This window comes from Acomys minous, assembly GCF_964271855.1.
Source record: "Acomys minous genome assembly, chromosome: 16".
NCBI lineage: Eukaryota > Metazoa > Chordata > Mammalia > Rodentia > Muridae > Acomys > Acomys minous.
The window spans coordinates 93,652,613-93,671,016 of record NC_140498.1 but is presented as its reverse complement, the minus strand read 5'-3'; the positions used below and the strand labels follow the sequence as shown (position 1 = coordinate 93,671,016).

Below are 18,404 nucleotides of genomic sequence, written 5' to 3'. Positions count from 1 at the left end.
CAGTTGGAGAGAGTTCCGAGCAGAGAGTAGTTATACGCTCTGACTCATTTTTTTTCTTTTGGCTGCATGCACCTCCGCACCCCCACTTCTGATCCACCTTTTTTTAAATATTTTTTTTATGTACATTGGTGTTTCACCTGCATGTATGTCTGTGCGAAGGTGTTAGATCTTGGAGTTACAGACAGCTGTGAGCTGCCATGTGGGTGCTGGGAATTGAAGCCAGGTCCATCTCTCCAGCCCCCCAATCCACCTTTTATTTAACCTCATTGTACTTATTAATTCTGCTCCTCTGTTGACGCGACCTCCTGCCAGCAGGAAAGACGCTTGACACAGGATCCTTCTCAAACACGTTTTATTGGGAGCGCCCCTTGAAGCTGAAGCGAAAGACCCCGAACCCCCCTAGAGCTTGAACTTAAATACCATCTAAAGCGGCGTGTTAACACACCTCACAGGTTCAGGCAGAATGCCTAATTAACATATGAATGCAGATAGGTCAACAGCTACACAAGCGTAGTTGCAATTAGCATAGTCCCCCTGACGGGAGGGGCAACTAGAGATAGCTCTAGCAAACGCATGCGTACTGGCAATTGTTTACAGGTAGCAGCACACAGACCAGCGCCATTATTGGGTGCGGCTGGCACAATCGTGGCTGGCTCCTTACACTCTGTTTCTACTCCCTCGTGTGTAAGTTCTCTGGAAACAGGGATTCTTGTCCGTTCTTTGGCTGTAGCCACCCGCACGGGAAATAATATATGCTAAGTAAGTGCTTCCTGATGACTGAGTCAATGCAGGGAAGTGGGAACAAATGAGTGAGCAGTGCTGTGCTCTCCCACCCGGGAATATCCCCTCCTCGACAGATTCCAAGGATTACTCATCCTGTGAGCCCCTGACGCCAGTGTCAGCCTCTGCTCAGGCCTCACGCCCTCCTTGCTGGCTGATTCCTCATTTGTCCTGAGTCTGTTTGTCATTCTACTGGGATTGAGTCTGGGGCTTCACACCAGCGGGTCAGGGGCTTCACACCTGCGGGAATCTCACTGCCTGCTCTTCCATTGCTCAGCGAGCCCTTTGGGGCATGACGCTGATCCTATCTTGTCTCCCAGGTATGGTGTCACTTGGTTAAAGCTTTTGTGACAAAGCAAAACCTTTTGCCTTGACTGTGTATTTTCTCTGCTCAGTATTCCTTCGTTTCATCAACACTAGTTTATGAGATAGCTAATATTACTAAACCCACCTAGTGCCTGTAATCGCAACACTCAGGAGGCAGAGGCAGGCTGATCTCTGTGAGTTCGAGGCCAGCGTGGTCTACAAAGGGAGTCGAGGACAGCCAGAGCTACACAGAGAAACCCTGAGGGGCGTAGGGGCGTGGGAGAATATGAGAGTCTGAGTCAGCAAGATGGCTCAGCAGCTAAAGGTGCTTGCTGCCAAGCCTAATGTCCCCAGTAATCCTTCAAACCCACATGGTGGAAGCAGAGAGCCAACCACCACAGGTTGTACTCTGACCCCCACATTTGTGCCGTGTCATGTGCTCCTCCAAAAAAAAAACTCCAAATACATAAACATAATTTAAAATGTTTTTATTATTTTAAATAAAATATGGGAGTCCAAGAGTTTTAAGTCCCTGACAAAGGGCACGAAGCTTCAAAGTGTCCTTTTGAATCCAAATTCCTCTTTCCTTACCGCAACCCTGAGTCAGCCCTTTCTCTTTCTAAACCTCAGTTTCCATATGCTGTGTGGGGGCAGTTGGCCTGAGTCATCTAAACAAGGTGTCTGCAGAAGGTCAAACTCAAGCCAATTTCAGTTTACACACATCACAGAAAGGAAACTCCAAATGTTGAGAATCGAAACTTACAGCACAAAAGTTGGCCAGATGCCAAGCCTGTTAAGGCGGCTCCAACCTGCTGGCCCCAGCCTCCCTTCCCTCAGTACACTTGCCAAGATAGTAAATCTCCAAGAAGGGGACCCCCAGGGAGCCAAGGGCTCCCAAGTTTCTCTTTTTTCCCACCCTTTTCACCATAGGGTGCTAGAGGTCATCTGGAAGGGAGCACCCTTAAAAAAAAAAAAAAGGAGGTGAGGTGTGAGCCGGGAGGTGGGTGGGTTCTTGGTTATATAGACGGCATCAGCAGGCAGGGCAGTCGCCACAGACATGGCACTACCCCAGGAGTTGTACAGCTTCCCAGCCTCCAGGCTGGACTCCTTCGTGGCTCAGTGGGTGCAGCCAAGCCGGGAATGGAAGGAAGAGGTCCTGGAGACCGTGCAGGCGGTGGAGCGGTTCCTGAGGCAGGAGAACTTCCGTGGAGAGGCTGGCCTGGCCCGAGACGCACGGGTGCTGAAGGTGGTCAAGGTAAGACTGGGGCCTTTCCACTGCCATGCAAGACTAGAGAAGGGGGCAGAACCTGGTGCCAGAGGGGTCCCTCTGCCTCATGGTCCCTAGTTCAAACTTCTGATCTCTCAGGGCACCCCAGTCAACCCCGCACTGCCTTGAAAAGAGTGAACCAGTAAAGAAGGCAACAATAGACCACCTTTGGGGGATAGAGTAGCCTAAATCCTTAACATTCTGTCGTTAAGGTCTGTACCCTGTGAGAGAGACACTTCTTCTTCCTTCCCTTCCCCCCGCCCCCTACAGATGCGCCTAACAAAGGCTCAGCAGTGTAACGGCTATCATGGCTGCACGCAAGGCAAGGCCTCTCGTTGGGTCCTGGGATATAGTTTGTAAAATGGAGTTTCGGGGAGCCTGACATGGGGCCTTGCAGTTGCAATCCCAGCACCTTGGGAGCTGGAACCAAAAGGATCCTGGGTTGGAAGCCAGCCTAGGTTACATGTCTCAGAAAAGCAGGGGGAGAGAGAGAGAGAGAGAGAGAGACACAGAGAGAGGGAGGCAGACAGAGAGAGGGAGACAGAGAGAAGAGAGGCGGGGGGCGGGGGGGGGGGGAGAATTGCTGTTTGTTAAATTGCACCTCCTGGGGTTGTGGGGCTCTCTTTTTTGGGATTCACGAGCTGTACTGTTTTGGGGCAAAGTTCCTTGCTGTCTGCTACTCACTTTAAGTGGCTGCAATGAAGCCACTGTGGGGCTGTGTTTTTAGCTCAGTGCTGGAGTGCAGTCCTAGCAACATGAGGCTCTGGACTCAAGCCTTAGCACAAAAGAAAGACAGACACAGATGTGGCCGGTTCAGACGTGCTGGGCACCTGAGAGGCCTTTGCATCTTTTTCCTATTTTAACCCATTTTAATTTTTTGATAATAGAAAGATCCTTAAAATGGAGGCCGAGCGAGGTTGTGGGGCTTGCTCAGAGTTGCACAGCTGGCGTTGGAGCTGGGGTTTAAATTTGACTAATCAGACTGCTGCCCAAGTTTCTCACTAAGATTTTTCCCCCTTAAATCCTTCCTCCCAGCTGCCTTATCCAACCAAACCCCAGCCCAGCAAGGGTTGCAAACTCAAGATAGGCAGAGTTCAACAGACCCTGGGAGGGGGTGGAACAGATGCAAGCTGAAGACCCCCGAGTTTGCTTTCCAGTACCCTGTAAAGAGCTGAGTGTGGCTGCTCACACCTAGGGAAGCAGAGGCCAGGGAACCACTAGGAATTCCTGGCCCATCAGCCTAGACGAATCTGCAAGGCCCAGGGCACAGTAAAAGAGCCTGTGTCAAAAAACAAAATGGACATGCTAAGGAATGGTATCTAAGGTTAACCACTAGCATGCTCACGCATGCGCGCGCGCGCGCACACACATACACACATGCACACGCACACAACATTGGAGAATTACCCTCGGCCAATTTTTTATTTAAATATTAAGAAGACTGACACACAGAGAGGGTGACACACACCAAATTGGTCGCAACAGCCAGGCTAGAATTAAGAATGGACTCCCAGACTAAGGCTTTAACTTTCTCTCTTCAGATGACTTTAGCAGCCTGGAGTCGCTGCCTTCCTTGCAACCCACTCGGTCTCTAAGGCCTTGGGTCACATGACTTAGAAGTGGCAGTCATAGTTTTGCCCAGACCTGGACTTGACCCTGCGCTTTTTCCCCCTCTTCAACTGTGACTCTGGCTGGACGCCTCACGTCTCAAGCCCTGTGGTCTGCCCATCTGTGAGCAGCATCACAAACACCATCTCACGTTGCCCAGCACTGAGGAGAGCCGCCCAAAGGTTCTCTCAGGGTAAATTCTCAGAAACAAAGGTCTCCTTGCGATGCTTGCCCAGGGCTTTTCTTTCTGGCCTGTGGGACTGTCTCTTGGGCCACTCCCTCGTGACCTACCTGAGAAAGGAGGATAGGCTAGAAAGCATATAGGAAGAGGAAGGCTCGGCAAATGGAGTAAGTTTTGGTGGCAACAGATGCTAACTGCTAAGCCTCCTTTCTCCTCCCCTTAACCCACTAAATGAGAGCCACACCCAAGAGCAAGAACCAGTAAGGATGTGTCCTAGACTCAAACCTTTCCCCACTCCACCCTGAGGTGTCAGAGCGCTGAGCTGTCCGCATGACTGAGTGCTCACCTAACGAGTCAGGCGTAGGTTACAGGAGTGGATGACAACAGAAGTGAAGTCTGTCCTAAGCTGTGCTTTCCTGGCCGGGGCAAGGGGACGGCCAGGTAGACTGTGACCTAACCTGCAGAGAGACGGCCCTTTGCCCACATCCAGAATCAAGCTCCAGTCCTTTCTCTCGGGTTAGGAATAGCGAATCTGAGTCCTGGCGGACTCAGAATAAAGATGGAGAATAAGACGGGAGGCGCCTGCGCTTTGGGAATAGGATGTAGTTCGTGGCCACCATCACAGGCCGTGTGTGCGGACTCTCCCTCCGGCTCCCTGTCTGTCTGAGAGATCTTGCAAGTGGAGTTTGCTCCACTGCCTCTGCATCCCCAGCTGTGCCCTGGGGAGACAGGTCACATCCATCTCCATAGCAATTAGGAAGGGGACATGCTTTCAATGGCTTTGGGTAGTGCCAGATACAGGGCTGCCCAGCCAGAGACAACAGTGCTTTCGTTTCTGTACTGACTCAATCAACAAGGAGATCTAGCCGCTCGGAGAATGACTCTCCTGCAGCAGTCCCACCTCCACCATTGTCAGGGGGGAGCGCTGTGGGGGCTCTGTATGCCAGGGAGGCAGAGCCAGGAGGGGGAGTCTAGACTCCCTTCTAAACCATCTGGTTCCAGGGCCAGCAGGATGGCTCAGCTGACAACCTAAGCTTAATCCCAGGATCCCACATGTTGAGATGAGGGAACTGACTTCCACCAACTGTTCTCTGTCCTCTACATTTGTGCCATGACACAAGCATGTTCACGCGCACGCGCGCGCGTGCACACACACACACACACACACACACACACACAGAGGAATAAATAAAATGAAAAAAATAGGTTCAACAGTTTGGTCTCCTGCCATTAAGAGACAGGGAAACTGATGTGTAGGCAGCTGGGGAAACAACTAGATATAAAAGGAAGAGACATACTGCTGACTTCCAGAACACCAGGGCCCCACACCCCGCCCTGGGCACACAGCATTGTATCTGATCCTCCCAGTAATCTAATGACTCGCATTCCATCATGGTTTTCAGTTTACACAGGACGGACTTTGGGCTCCTAATGACCATGTAGCAGACAAGTCAGAGTAAGATGCAAGGTCAGGGCTAGGCATATAGCGCTAATGCCAACGCGCTTGCCTGCCATGGTGGAGGGTCCTTGAGGCATCCACAGTACAATTTAGAAAAGGAGGGAAGGAAAGGAGAGAGGATGGATGGATGGATGATGGATGGATGGACAGGTGGGTGGATGGATGGATGGATGGATGATGGATGGATAGACAGGTGGGTGGATGGATGGATGGATGGATGATGGATGGATGGATGGATGGATGGATGGACAGGTGGGTGGATGGGTGGATGGATGGATGGATGGATGGATGGATGGATGGATGGACGGACAGGTGGGTGGGTGGATGGATGGATGGATGGGTGGATGGATAGACTGATGGACGGACGGGTGGATGAATGAGTGGATGGGTGGACAGGTAGATGGGTGGGTGGGTGGATGGACAGCTGGTATAGTAGGTGTTCCTACAGTTTGGGAGCTCTTTATCAGAGATACTTAGGCCCAGAAGTGTTTCAGGTTTTAAAATGCAGTCTTTGTCCTATTTATATAAACATAACAAGCTATCCTGGGATAGAACCCAGATCCACTCGTGAAGCCCACTCACGTAGCCCAAAGACAATTTTATATACTATTTTCAGTCACAGGGGGTCAGGTGTGGGATTTTTCCCACTTGTGGCAGCATGTCAATGGTTAAAATACTCTCAGGTTTTGAACTTTTTGGAGTTTTCAGATTAGAGCTACTTGGCCATTATTCCCTTGGCATGAGTATTTCTCTGGGTTGGACAGGACTGAATTTCCAAAGGTATGCAGTGCAGCAGCTAAGCACAGGGCTGCTGTGGTGGCCTCAGCTGTAACCGCACTGCTTGGGAGGCTGAATCAGAGGGACCGTAAGTTTCAAGGACAGCCTGAGCTACGTGGCAATTCCATGCCAGCTGTAGGCTGCACGGCGGGGGGGGGGGGGGGGGACAGGGGGGACGATGTCAGAAGAGAGAGCACAAGGGAGCCCGGGGACTGCTGTCCATCCGCCACAGATGCTGAGCACAGGCAATTTCATCCTGCGTCTGCCGGCACCTGTGGCACGGATGGCAGTGCTTCTCCCCCTCACCCGTGTGGGAGGACTGTACGTTAAAGGGATATATTGCATGGAGAGCCCCAAGGTTGTGGGGCACACAGCCGAGGGCCATGGGGTGATGGCGTCCTGTCTTCCGCAGGTGGGCTCCTTGGGGAATGGCACAGTGCTCAGGAGTACCACAGACGTGGAGCTGGTGGTGTTCCTGAGCTGTTTCCACAGCTTTCAGGAAGAGGCCAAGCACCACCACACTATCCTGAGACTGATACAGAAAAGGCTGTCTTATTGTCCGGACTTGCTGGACCTTGGGCTCAAGAACCTGGCTGTGATGGAAGGAGTTCCCAGTAGCCTCATCTTCACCATCCACACAAGGGACACCTGGCAGCCCCTCACTGTCACCATCGTGCCTGCCTACAGAGCCCTGGGTAAGGGGAACAGAAGTACATGTGTGGCCTGCTCTCCCCCCCGGAGACTGTGACCCCTTGCCTCTGGTGGCCACATGCATTCCTCCATCCTCCTCACGTCCTGGACTGAGCTTGAGCTGCTACTGTGTGTGTGTGTGTGTGTGTGTGTGTGTGTGTGTGTGTGTGTGTGCGCGCGCGTGCACACATGCACTTAAGACTTTGGAAACAGGCTGGGCGTAGTGATGCATGTCTTTAATCCAGCACTCAGGAGGCAGAGGCAGGCAGATCGCTGTGAGTTTGAGGCCAGCCTGGTCTACAAAGTGAGTGCAGGACAGCCAGGGCTACACAGAGAAACCCTGTCTTGAAAAACCAAAAAAGAAAGAAAAATGTCTTGGGAAACAGAAACGTAATACAGAGGCATGCCATGAACACATGACAGGTCGTGGCCAGCAATCAGAGGGAAGGGTGACCACCAAAGAGTGTTCAGGAAAGGATGGCACGCAACCAGGGGAAGAAGTCAAGTCAGGCATGGGGTCACGCTTCCTGTGTCTGTGTGAGCTTTCCCAGAAGTGACCTCAAAGGTCCGAACCATAATAAGCTCTGTATGCCACCTCCCACCATCTCCCGCTGACTGCAGGCTGCACGTTATTCCGTGGGTGCTAGAAATGGTATCCTGGCTCAGGAAGAAAGTCACTCGTGCATGGCATGGCCCCAGTTCTTCCCTATGAGTGTTGACACGTTTCAATCATCCAGAAAGAGATCTATTGACAAGACAGACGATGAGGAAAGCTTGGAGTGTTGGGGACACCCAGGGAGAACCTGAGACAGACACGGAAAGCCATAAATTGGTTCTCTTGAGTAAGGCTCTCATCAAGTTGGGCGTGGTGGCGCACGCCTTCATCCCAGTGCTCGGGAGGCAGATGCAGGAGGAGCTCTGTGAGTTCAAGACCAGCCTGGTCTACAAAATGAGTCCAGAACAGCCAAGGTGACACAGAGAAACCCTGTCTTGAAACACACCACCCCCCCTCCCAAGAGTGGCCAGGCCCTCCCCAAATGCCTACTTAGTTCACCCAGGCTTCTAGACTCTTCACTCAGTCTCTGCTTCCACTCTCCCCAGGGCCTTCCTGTCCTGGCTCTCAGTTGCCGGCTGAGGTCTACGTGAATCTGATCAAGGCTAATGGATACCCAGGGAATTTCTCCCCGTCCTTCAGTGAGCTGCAGAGAAACTTCGTGAAACATCGGCCTACTAAGCTGAAGAGCCTCCTGCGGTTGGTCAAACACTGGTACCAGCAGGTGAGGGGGGCCATCAGGGTGAGGCCTGGAAAAGTTTATCAAGGGGAGACAGGGCTGGGGGAGGAGTGGGAGGAGGCACGCGCACGCACACGCGCACGCACACACACACGCACACATCCGCATGCACGCATGGTAGGGGGCAGTCCTGTTGTAAATGGAAGAGATACACTAAGAGAAAGGTGAGGTGTGGTGACACACACCTGTAACCCCAGCACTTAGGAGGCAGAAGCCAAACTAGAGTGAGCTCCAGGCCAACCTGGGCTACACAGCGAGACCCTGCCTCAAAAATAAGAAAACAGGAGCCAGAGAGATGATTCAGCGCTTAAGAGCACGGATGTACTCTTCCTGCAGAGGACCCGAGTTCAGTTCTCAGCATCCACACCAGGCAGCTTGACTGCTGCCTGCTCCAGAGGATCCAATGCCTCTGGCTCCCATGGAGATCCACGTTGACACGCACACACACACACACACACACACACACACACACACACACACACACACTATTAAAAATAAAGTAAATCAGCCGGGAGTGGTGGCGCACGCCTTTAATCCCAGCACTCGGGAGGCAGAGGCAGGCGGATCGCTGTGAGTTTGAGGCCAGCCTGGTCTACAAAGTGAGTCCAGGACAGCCAAGGCTACACAGAGAAACCCTGTCTCAAAAAACCAAAAAAATAAAGTAAGTCTTTTTTTTTTTTTAAGAAGTCTGGTAGAATTTGATGGCACTGTCCATTTGACCAGTGAGTAGTCATCTGCAGTTACACTTCGTCAGTTCGCTAGCCTGGAGTGAGGAAAAAGATCGCCCCGGATGGATTATATTATAATCAATCTACTCTTTTTAAAGAATTAGCTGTCAGGGATGGGATAACAATTGAGATGTAATATGAATAAATTAATAAAATATATTTTTAAAAAAAGAATTAGTTGTCAGGTAGAATGCTCATCTCTAAGGCCCTCTTGTTCCCATCATGCACACACACACACACACACACGCACATGCACACACACACAGACAACTAGTCTCGGTCTCAGAAAAAATTAAAAGGAACTATGTCTTAGTTTGGGTTACTACTTCAATGAAACACCATGACCAAAAGCAACTTGGAAAGGAAAGGGTTTATTCAGCTTACATTTGCATTTCACTGTCCATCTCTGAAGGCAGTCAGGACAGGAATTCAAGCAGGGCAGGAACCTGAGGGCAGGAGCTGATGCAGAGGCCATGGAGGGTGCTGCTCACTGGCTTGCTCAGCCTGCTTTCTTATAGAACCCAGGACCACCAGCCCAGGGATGACCCCACCCACCATGGACTGGGCTCTCCCCATCAATCACTAATATTGTTTTTGGTGTTTTGTTTGTTTGTTTTTGTTTTTCAAGACAGGGTTTCTCTGTGTAGCCTTGGCTGTCCTGGACTTGCTTTGTAGACCAGGCTGGCCTCGAACTCACAGTGATCCGCCTGCCTCTGCCTCCCAAGTGCTGGGATTAAAGGCATGTGCCACCACTGCCTGGCATCAATCACTAATTAAGAAAATGCCCTACAGGTTTGCCTACAGCCAGATTTTTTTTTTTTACAGCCAGATTTTATGGAGACATTTTCTTTTCTTTTTTTTTTTTAAAGATTTATTTATTTTATTTATTGCATATGAGTGCTTTATCTGCAGAAGAGGGCATCAGATCACATTATAGATGGCTGTGAGCCACCATGTGGTTGCTGGGAATTGAACTCAGGACCTCTGGAAGAGCAGGCTGCGCTCTTAACCACTGAGCCATCTCTCCAGCCCTGGAGACATTTTCTTAATTGGGGCTCCTCCCTTTCAAATGACTTTAGCTTGTGTCAAGTTGACATAAAACTATCCGGCCCAAGCTGGTATCCATAGTTTTACATTTATAAGTATAGCTCAAAATTAAACATAGCAGGGCTGGGGAGATGGCTCAGTCAGTAACATGTTTGAGGCACAATTATCACAGCCCGAGACCAGATTCCCAGCACCAGTGTGAGGAGCCAAGCACAGCTGCCCTCACTGTGCAGGACAGCCAGGGCTTGGAGGCTCCCTGGGGCTTGCTGGCCAGCTGGTCCTAGCCTGTTAGCAAGATCCCGTTCAGGAGAAGAGCTGGTCTCTAAATGTGGAGAGCGACTCAGGAAAGCACCTCTCAGTGGCCTGTAACCTCCATACCATGCATGCATATTGTCACACACTCCTACATACGTACAGAAAGTGTGATGTCTCGGTGAGTTAACCCTGCTTGCCTCACAAGCGTGGTGCCAGGAGTTTAATCTGATTCCAGGAAACCACGTAAAGGTTAACTTGAAGTCTACCGAACTAACCTAGGGCTTTAATCCTAAAATGGGGAAACCAAGGCCCACAGAGGGAAAGCAACTTTGCCAAGGTCACACAGCAAGTGGGTAGCAAAACTAAGTTAGACTTTGACTTTTCCCGCCCCTGGACCTCAGGCCATCTTCACACTCAGTCTTGGCTTTCTCCTCTGTCTCTTCCCCCTCTCTCTACAGTACGTGAGAGAGAAGTGCCCCCGGGCCAACCTGCCCCCTGTCTACGCCCTGGAGCTGCTAACTGTCTACGCGTGGGAAGCAGGCACCCAGGAGGATGCAAACTTCAGGCTGGATGAAGGCCTCGTCACAGTGATGGAGTTGCTCCAGGACCACGAACTCATCTGTATCTACTGGACCAAGTACTACACACTGGAGCACCCAGCCATCGACGCCTTTGTCAGAAGACAGCTCAAGAGAGAAAGGTACTGGGCCCCTGCTTGCCACCAAACCTCACAGAAAAGAAAACAAGAGAGAGAGAGACAGACAGACAGACAGAGACAGAGAGACACTAGGAGAAATATGGAATCTTATGACTTGGTTTATTAAGTATGGGCCGAGACTGCCACAGACAGCAGTTGACACTGAAATCTCCAAGGGACAGATATCAGTTCAGAAAGCCAATCAAGGTTTCCCAAGAGTCTTGGGTGATATGGGACTGTTCCTCATTACCCAAAGCCACCCTCAGTGCTTTCCTTAAAAGCCATGAGAAAACACAAAGGCGCTGGCCGAGCACGCACACAAGGACCGGGTCTGATCTGATCCCAGCACGGGCACAGGTGTGGACGGGTAGGAGTTTGTCATCATTTTCATACCTGGTACAGTTGGGGTGTGCCCATAACCCCAGTGCAGGAGGGTAAACCTCAAGAATCACACAGCTGGGGTAACATAGTGAAAAGGAATCTTAAAAACCAAGCAAAAAAAAAAAAACAAAAAACAAAAACCCAAAACAAACAAACAACAACAACAAAAAGCTAAGGACCAAAGAGATGGAAGGTGGTGGCTTAGTCAGGAAATTGTGTCCTGCAATCCTGAATAGCATTCAGATCCAATGCACCCGAATAAAAACTGGGTGGGGTACACACCTGTAATCCCAACTCAGGGAAGCTGAAACAGATCCCCTGGACCTTGCTAGCCAACCCGTCTAACCAGATCTTCAAGCACTAGGTCCTGTGGAAGACCCCAGCTCAAAAACTAAGGTAGAGGGGCTGGAGAGATGGCTCAGAGGTTTAGAGCACTGGCTATTCTTCTTCCAGAGGTCCTGAGTTCAATTCCCAGCAACAACATGGTGGCTCACAGCCATCTATAATAGGATCTGATGCCCTCTTCTGGTCTGCAGGTGTACAAGCAGGCAGAGCACTGTATACATAAAAAGTCTTTTAAAACGAAAACAAACAAAATATAAGGTAGAAAAATAGTTGAAAATGCCTAATGCCTGCATGCACACAGGAGCACACACACAAATTAGATGTCATTTTTAGATTCTTGGGGCACCAAGGCCAGCCCCAGTTCTCTCTCTCTCTCTCCCCCCTCCCTCCCTCCCTCCCTCTCTCTCTCTCTCTCTCTCTCTCTCTCTCTCTCTCTCTCTCTCACACACACACACACACACACCTGAAACAGGGTTTCTCTGTGTAGCCTTGGCTGTCCTGGACTCACTTTGTAGACCAGGCTGGCCTCAAACTCACAGAGATCCACCTGCCTCTGCCTCCCAAGTGCTGGGATTAAAGGCATCCACCACCACACCCAGCTAGATGTCATTTTTAAATTAACAAGCCAAGAGAAAACCAGGACCTACACTGTATACTGCTGAGGGTCACAGAAAATTCATGTTATATATGTTTGTGGTACATGATCTGTGCTGGACACAGCATAAACCATCAGGACTGTAGCTCAAGCCAGCATTGCCCTACATGTATGGCTTTGACCGTGACCACCCGCTGATGGCTGGATCCAATTCCGCTTGCCAGCACTGGCCTCCCGGTGCCCCTAGGTTTCCCTTCATAGGCACACCTCTCCAAGCAGCCCTCAACCAACGGCTTGGAGTCAGCAATAAAAACCAAGCTCTCTCTGAGGTCCGGAGAGAGCAAACTGGCTCCTGACCTCTGCTCTATTTCCCAGGGTTCCCCAGGGGTCTCTAGCTGCCTGCACTGACCTTGGTGCTTGCCTGTTCCCACCCCCATCATGCCATCTAGGTTTTGTTTTTTTGTTTGTTTGGTTTGGTTTTTTGTTTTGTTTTGGTTTGATTTGGTTTTTGGTTTTTCGAGACAGGGTTTCTCTGTGTAGGCCTGGCTGTCCTGGACTCACTTTGTAGACGAGGCTGGCCTCAAACTCACAGTGATCCACCTGCCTCTGCCTCCCAAGTGCTGGGATTAAAAGCATGTGCCACCACCTCCTGACTTAGAGAGAGGATTTATTCTTAGGAACTAACTTCAGGCTCTTGGGCAGAGCTGGAGTTTCCCCTTTCCTCTTTCCCTGTTCTCTCCCCCTGGCTCCCTGCCTCTGCTCCCCATTTCTTCCCAGCTAGAGGCCTCCATCATCCCTGGTGGAGCCCCCAGGGGGAAACTACATGATGCCTGCACACAGCCTACAGAGCCTGCTAACTCATCTGCCAGCTCAAAGAATGAGCCCGTCCCTGCCCACCCCTGGGAACAGCACAGACTGCTCCCTGATCATCAGGGTCAGATAGCTGCAGCATGCGAGGAGCCTCAGCAATGGAGCTCAAGGTGTCCAGTCCACCCGTTAGCCCGCTTTCATGTTCTGTCACAGAGACAAAGTCCCAACGTCCGGGAACACAAAGTGTGGTTTTTACTTATGAGCTTGGGGTCCACCTCAGGCAGTCTCCTAAGAGGCCCAATCAGAGGCCGCTCAAAAAGCAAAAACAAAAAAAGTACCCAGCATGGTGGCTCACACCTTTAATCCCAGCACTCAGGAGGCAGAGGCTGACGGATTGCTGTGAGTTTGACAAAGCAAGTCCAGGTTTCACACAGAGAAACCCTGTCTTGAAAAACCAAAAGCAAAAACAGATTCTGCTCAAGCCGTAATATTTAATCATTCAGCTGGAGAGTCATCTTAGAGGCAGCCAGAGCTCCGCTGTGTTGAGGCAGTAGAATCAGGACAGCCCAGAACCTTCCCTGTCAGCCATGAGAGTTTCAGGTCAGCTGAGTAGTGGCGCACGCCTTTAATCCCAGCACTCGAGACGCAGAGGCAGGTGGATGGATATGAGTTCGAGGCCAGCCTGATCTACAGACTGAGTTCCAAGACAGCCAAAGCTACACAGAAAAGCCCTATCTTAAGAAGAAGAAAAAAAGGAGAGGGGGAGAGAGAGAGAGAGAGAGAGAGAGAGAGAGAGAGAGAGAGAGAGAGCTTAAGGTCTAGGGCTCCAGTCCCTCACCTCTATAACAGGGATGATAATAATAATCCCTTCTAATGCTGGGCAATGGTGGCGCACGCCTTTAATCCTAGCACTATGGAGGCAGAAGCAGGTGGATCTCTGCGAGTTTGAGGCCAGCCTGGTCTACAAAGTGAGTCCAGGACAGCCAAGGCTACACAGAGAAATGCTGTCACAGGAAAAAAAAATACCTTCCAGAATTATAAGGAAGATTAAAGCCGACTCACTTGTGTTGTGGCCCAGTGGTGGTGTCACTGTTATCAAAGGTCATTTAGCAACTCTGTCCTCAAACTTGTGCAACCAGCCATGACCTTGGGAGGCCTCTCCTGCCGAGGTGGACATCTGTTATTGTTCCACGATACATCTTGCAGCCTCGTCCTCTCCATCCCTTAAATTCTTTATATATATGCGCTCTGTTTTCATGCACACTGGAAGAGGGCATCAGATCTCATTATAGATGGCTGTGAGGTACCATGTGGGTGCTGGGAATTGAACCTGGCTCCTCTGGAAGAGCAGCCAGTGCTCTTAACTGCTTGCTGACCATCTCTCCAGCCCCCTCCAGCCCTCAAATTCTTTGCAACTTCCCAAGGAGAAGAGTTCTTGAGAAATCTCACCTTCTCCATGCCCTTGCTCTCCGGTGATACCCAGTCAAAGTCCTTGATGGACAGCTCTGGGGGATGCAGAGATGCTCAGTGGCTAGAAAGGATGGTGGCTGGGAGCACCTCCCTAGCCTGCTGGGAGCACCTCCCTAGCCTACAGTTTTCAGACTGGAAAGAGCCGGGCATCCTCTCTCTGTTACAGGCCCATCATCCTGGACCCAGCAGACCCAACCCACAATGTGGCAGAAGGGTATAGATGGGACATAGTTGCTCAGCGGGCCAACCAGTGTCTGAAACAGGACTGTTGCTATGACAACAAGGATACCCCAGTCCCCAGCTGGACTGTGAAGGTAATGATGGGGAGATAGATCAGTGGGAAAAGCAACTTGCTGCTGACGACCTGAGTTGTCTTCTCTCTCTCTCTCTCTCTCTCTCTCTCTCTCTCTCTCTCTCTCTCCCTCTCTTTCTCTCTCTGTTTGTAATTCCTCAAATTAAATAAAAGACATGCCAGGCCAGGCAGTAGTGGTGCAAGCCTTTAATCCCAGCACTCAGGAGGCAGAGGCAGGTAAATTGCTGTGAGTTAGAGGCCAGCCTGGTCTACAAAGCTAGTCCAGGACAGCCAAGGCTACACAGAGAAACCCTGTTTCAAAAAACAAAAAACAAACAAAAGACAGGCCAGGCAGTGATGGCACATTCCTTTCATCCCAGCACTCAGGAGAAAGAGGCAGGTGGATCGCTGTGAGTTTGAGGCCAGCCTGGTCTACAAAGTGAGTCTAGGACAGTCAAGGCTACACAGAGAGACCCTGTCTTGAAAAAACAAAACAAAACAAACAAACAAAAAAGACACAAGCTAGGCGGTGGTGGTCACGCCTTTCATCCCAGCACTCAGGAGACACACGCAGACAGATCTCTGAGTTTGAGGCCAGCCTGGTCTACAGAGTTCCAGGACACCAACGCTACACAGAGAACCCTGTCTTGAAAAAAGAAAAAACAAAAAACAAAAAAACAACAAAAAATTAGAGAGCATTCCAGCTTGAAGAGCAAAGAACAGAGTGTGGGGATGAGCAGTGTATATATGGAAACAAGAGACTGCAGAAGGCAGAGAGAGAGCAGGGGTCTAAAATAAGGCACAGACTGCGAGTGAGGGGCTGCCAGCCAAATAAAGCCGGCGGATAGGCAGGAAAGTATAGGCCTCATGGCCGGTGTGTGAAACAGGGATCGTGTAGCCCTGGCTGTCATGGACTTCCGACATAGACCAGGCTGGCCTTGCACTCACAGAGATCCTCCTGCCTCTGCCTCTAGAGTACTGGGATTAAAAATGTGCGCCACCACACCCAGCCTATGTCTCTGGGATTTTTGAAGCAAGGCCTCGCTGCATATCCCAGGATACGCATAAATTCTTAACCCCTCGCCACCCCACCCCCCACCTCGTTCTGAGCACAGGAATGACACATACACGTCACCCCTGCTGGGCTACAGCGTCTTTCTTTCTTGAAAACTTTACAAGCTGGGGGTTTAGAATCCTTCAAAGTCTCACTGTGCCCTCCACTCCTTTCGCCATTCAGTGACCGTGAGGGCCACGAGGGCCACGTGGACACAGTCACTTTGTCTACTAAGTGGGAGGAGAGAGAGCCTCACAGGGCTGAAAACGTACTCGCGGGAGGTGCCCAGCATAGCGTCTACAAAGTCACCGGCACTCCTTAAGCGTTTGCTGACAATGGGGGGTGGGCAAGGGGGGGAGCATCACGTAGCTGTTTTGCTATTACAAAGATGACTCTGGGAAGGGCATTTGTCATCAGACAGAAAGATGAGCCTAACCCTGCCCCCCCACCCCATCTCTTGCAGAGAGCGCCAGACATCCAGGTGACCGTGGAGCAGTGGGGTCACTCTGACTTAGTCCTCTGGGTGAACCCTTATGAACCCATAAAGAAACTTAAAGAGAAAATCCGACTGAGCCGGGGCTATTCAGGCCTGCAGCGCCTGTCCTTTCAGGAGCCCGGCGGCCAGCGGCTGCTCATCAGGAGCCATTGCTCCCTTGCCTACTACGGCATCTTCTCCGACACCCACATCTGCCTGCTGGACACGGTCTCCCCCGAGATCCAGGTCTTTGTGAAGAATCTGGATGGCAGGAGCCACGCCTATGCTATCCACCCCCTTGACTTCGTCCTGAGCCTGAAACAGCAGATTGAAGACAGGCAGGGCCTCCCGACCCAGGACCAGCACCTGGAGCTCCAGGGCCATGTCCTGGAGGACTGGTTCGACTTTAAATCCTATGGCATCCAAGACAGTGTCACCCTCACCTTGTCCAAAAAGAGAAAAGGGAGCGCTCCATTTACACCCAGCTAGTTTTCTCTGTCAACATCTCTGAAAGTTATGGGTTTTTTTTTTTATAATTTTTTGCTCACTATCTCATCTTTGACTCAGCCTAGTCATCCCTCTTTCCAGCCCTCTGCTGGGATGGTTCAAGTCTTCGGTACCCAGAAAGTAGGGAAGCCAGAAGAGACGAGAGAAGTTGTAAGCAACCGGACAATAGCCAGACCCTGTGTGACAGTGGAATTCTGCAGTCCCCTGGGAGGCCATACCAGGACCTCTGCAATCCCCATGGCCACAGTGAAGGACATGAGTCAGTAAGCGGCAGTCTCACTAATAGACTGTTTTTGCTTGTTCACACACAGGAAGTGAAACAAGCTTCCCAACCAATCACAGGGGTCCTGCTTCAGGTTGTCCCACCTCCAAATTCCCCTCACCAACCACCTCAGTCAGGGCATAGCTGAAGCAGTCCAGGGCGCTCCCACCACTCCCTACTCAAGTCGGCCTGCCTCTGACTATCCAAGGCAGGGGAGGGAGGGCATCAAGTTCCTTTCAAACTGAGAATAAATGGCCTCTGTCTCTTTCCATTGAGTGGTCTTCATTAACTGCCACAGAGGCCTCTCAACTCTCGGGATTGACGAATGCAAGGAAACTGTGATGAAAACAGACAAAGTCTGGGAGACCGAAGATGAAACAATATTTTTAAAATTCCTTCTGGGCATGGTACCACGCCCTGGGAATCCCAGCACTTGGGAAACAGAGGCAGTTGGGTCTCTGTGAGTTGGGGGCCAGCCTGGTCTACAGAGTGAGTCCTAGACCAGCCAAGGCTACATAGTGAAACTCTGTCTCAAAGCTTTCTGCCCATACCCTCCAAAGTCCACACTTAAACAGTAAATAATTGTCCAGAGACCAGGGGAAAAGCTGATTTTTATCACCAAAGTATATTGTGATTGGGTTTATTCCAAACCTTCCTTTGGATCTGTTTTCTGGTGGACTTACCATTGCTTCCGAGTGCACTTCATAGCTGGTTTTCAAAACACTCTGGGCTGGGCATGGTGGCGCAGGCCTTTAATCCCAGCACTCGGGAGGCAGAGGCACAGGGATCGCTGTGAGTTCGAGGCCAGCCTGGTCTACAAAGTGACAGGACAGCCAAGGCTAACACAGAGAGACTCTGTCTCGGAAAAAAAAAAATCAAAACCCCCTGGGCAGTTTAACAATTGTGTCCTATATATATATATCCCAGTTCGTCTGCCTCCAGGGGCTGAAAGGATGTCTCTTTTCCAAAGAACAAACAGGCTAGCTCCACCCAGACCTTCACATACCTCATAACACAGCCCACACTGTAGGTGCTTTGCGAAAGGAATAAACGAGGCTGAGTCACATCAGCTGGTAGAGCGCTACGGAGCTACACCTGCAGGGCACCTACAGAGTCGCCAGTTCGA

General features: G+C 50.8%; 1 protein-coding gene and 1 long non-coding RNA gene across 3 annotated transcripts in view; one reads left to right on the top strand and one right to left on the bottom strand.

The window, feature by feature from the left end:
- Nucleotides 1–18,404, bottom strand: part of LOC311586236 — a 71,793-nt gene that overhangs the window by 19,191 nt on the left and 34,198 nt on the right. The window lies entirely within an intron of this gene.
- On the top strand, nt 1,946–17,549 carry OASL (2'-5'-oligoadenylate synthetase like). Of its 2 annotated transcripts, XM_084762201.1 has the most exons (6): nt 1,946–2,341; nt 6,791–7,073; nt 8,170–8,345; nt 10,849–11,090; nt 14,855–15,002; nt 16,498–17,549. In XM_084762201.1, exons 1-6 carry the CDS (start codon nt 2,144–2,146, stop codon nt 16,996–16,998), a joined length of 1,548 nt encoding a protein of 515 aa, XP_084618327.1. In that variant the 5' UTR covers nt 1,946–2,143; the 3' UTR covers nt 16,999–17,549. The 2 variants fall into 2 exon arrangements, with proteins under 2 accessions (XP_084618327.1, XP_084618328.1); XM_084762202.1 differs by lacking the exon at nt 6,791–7,073 and having other exon boundaries at nt 2,090–2,341.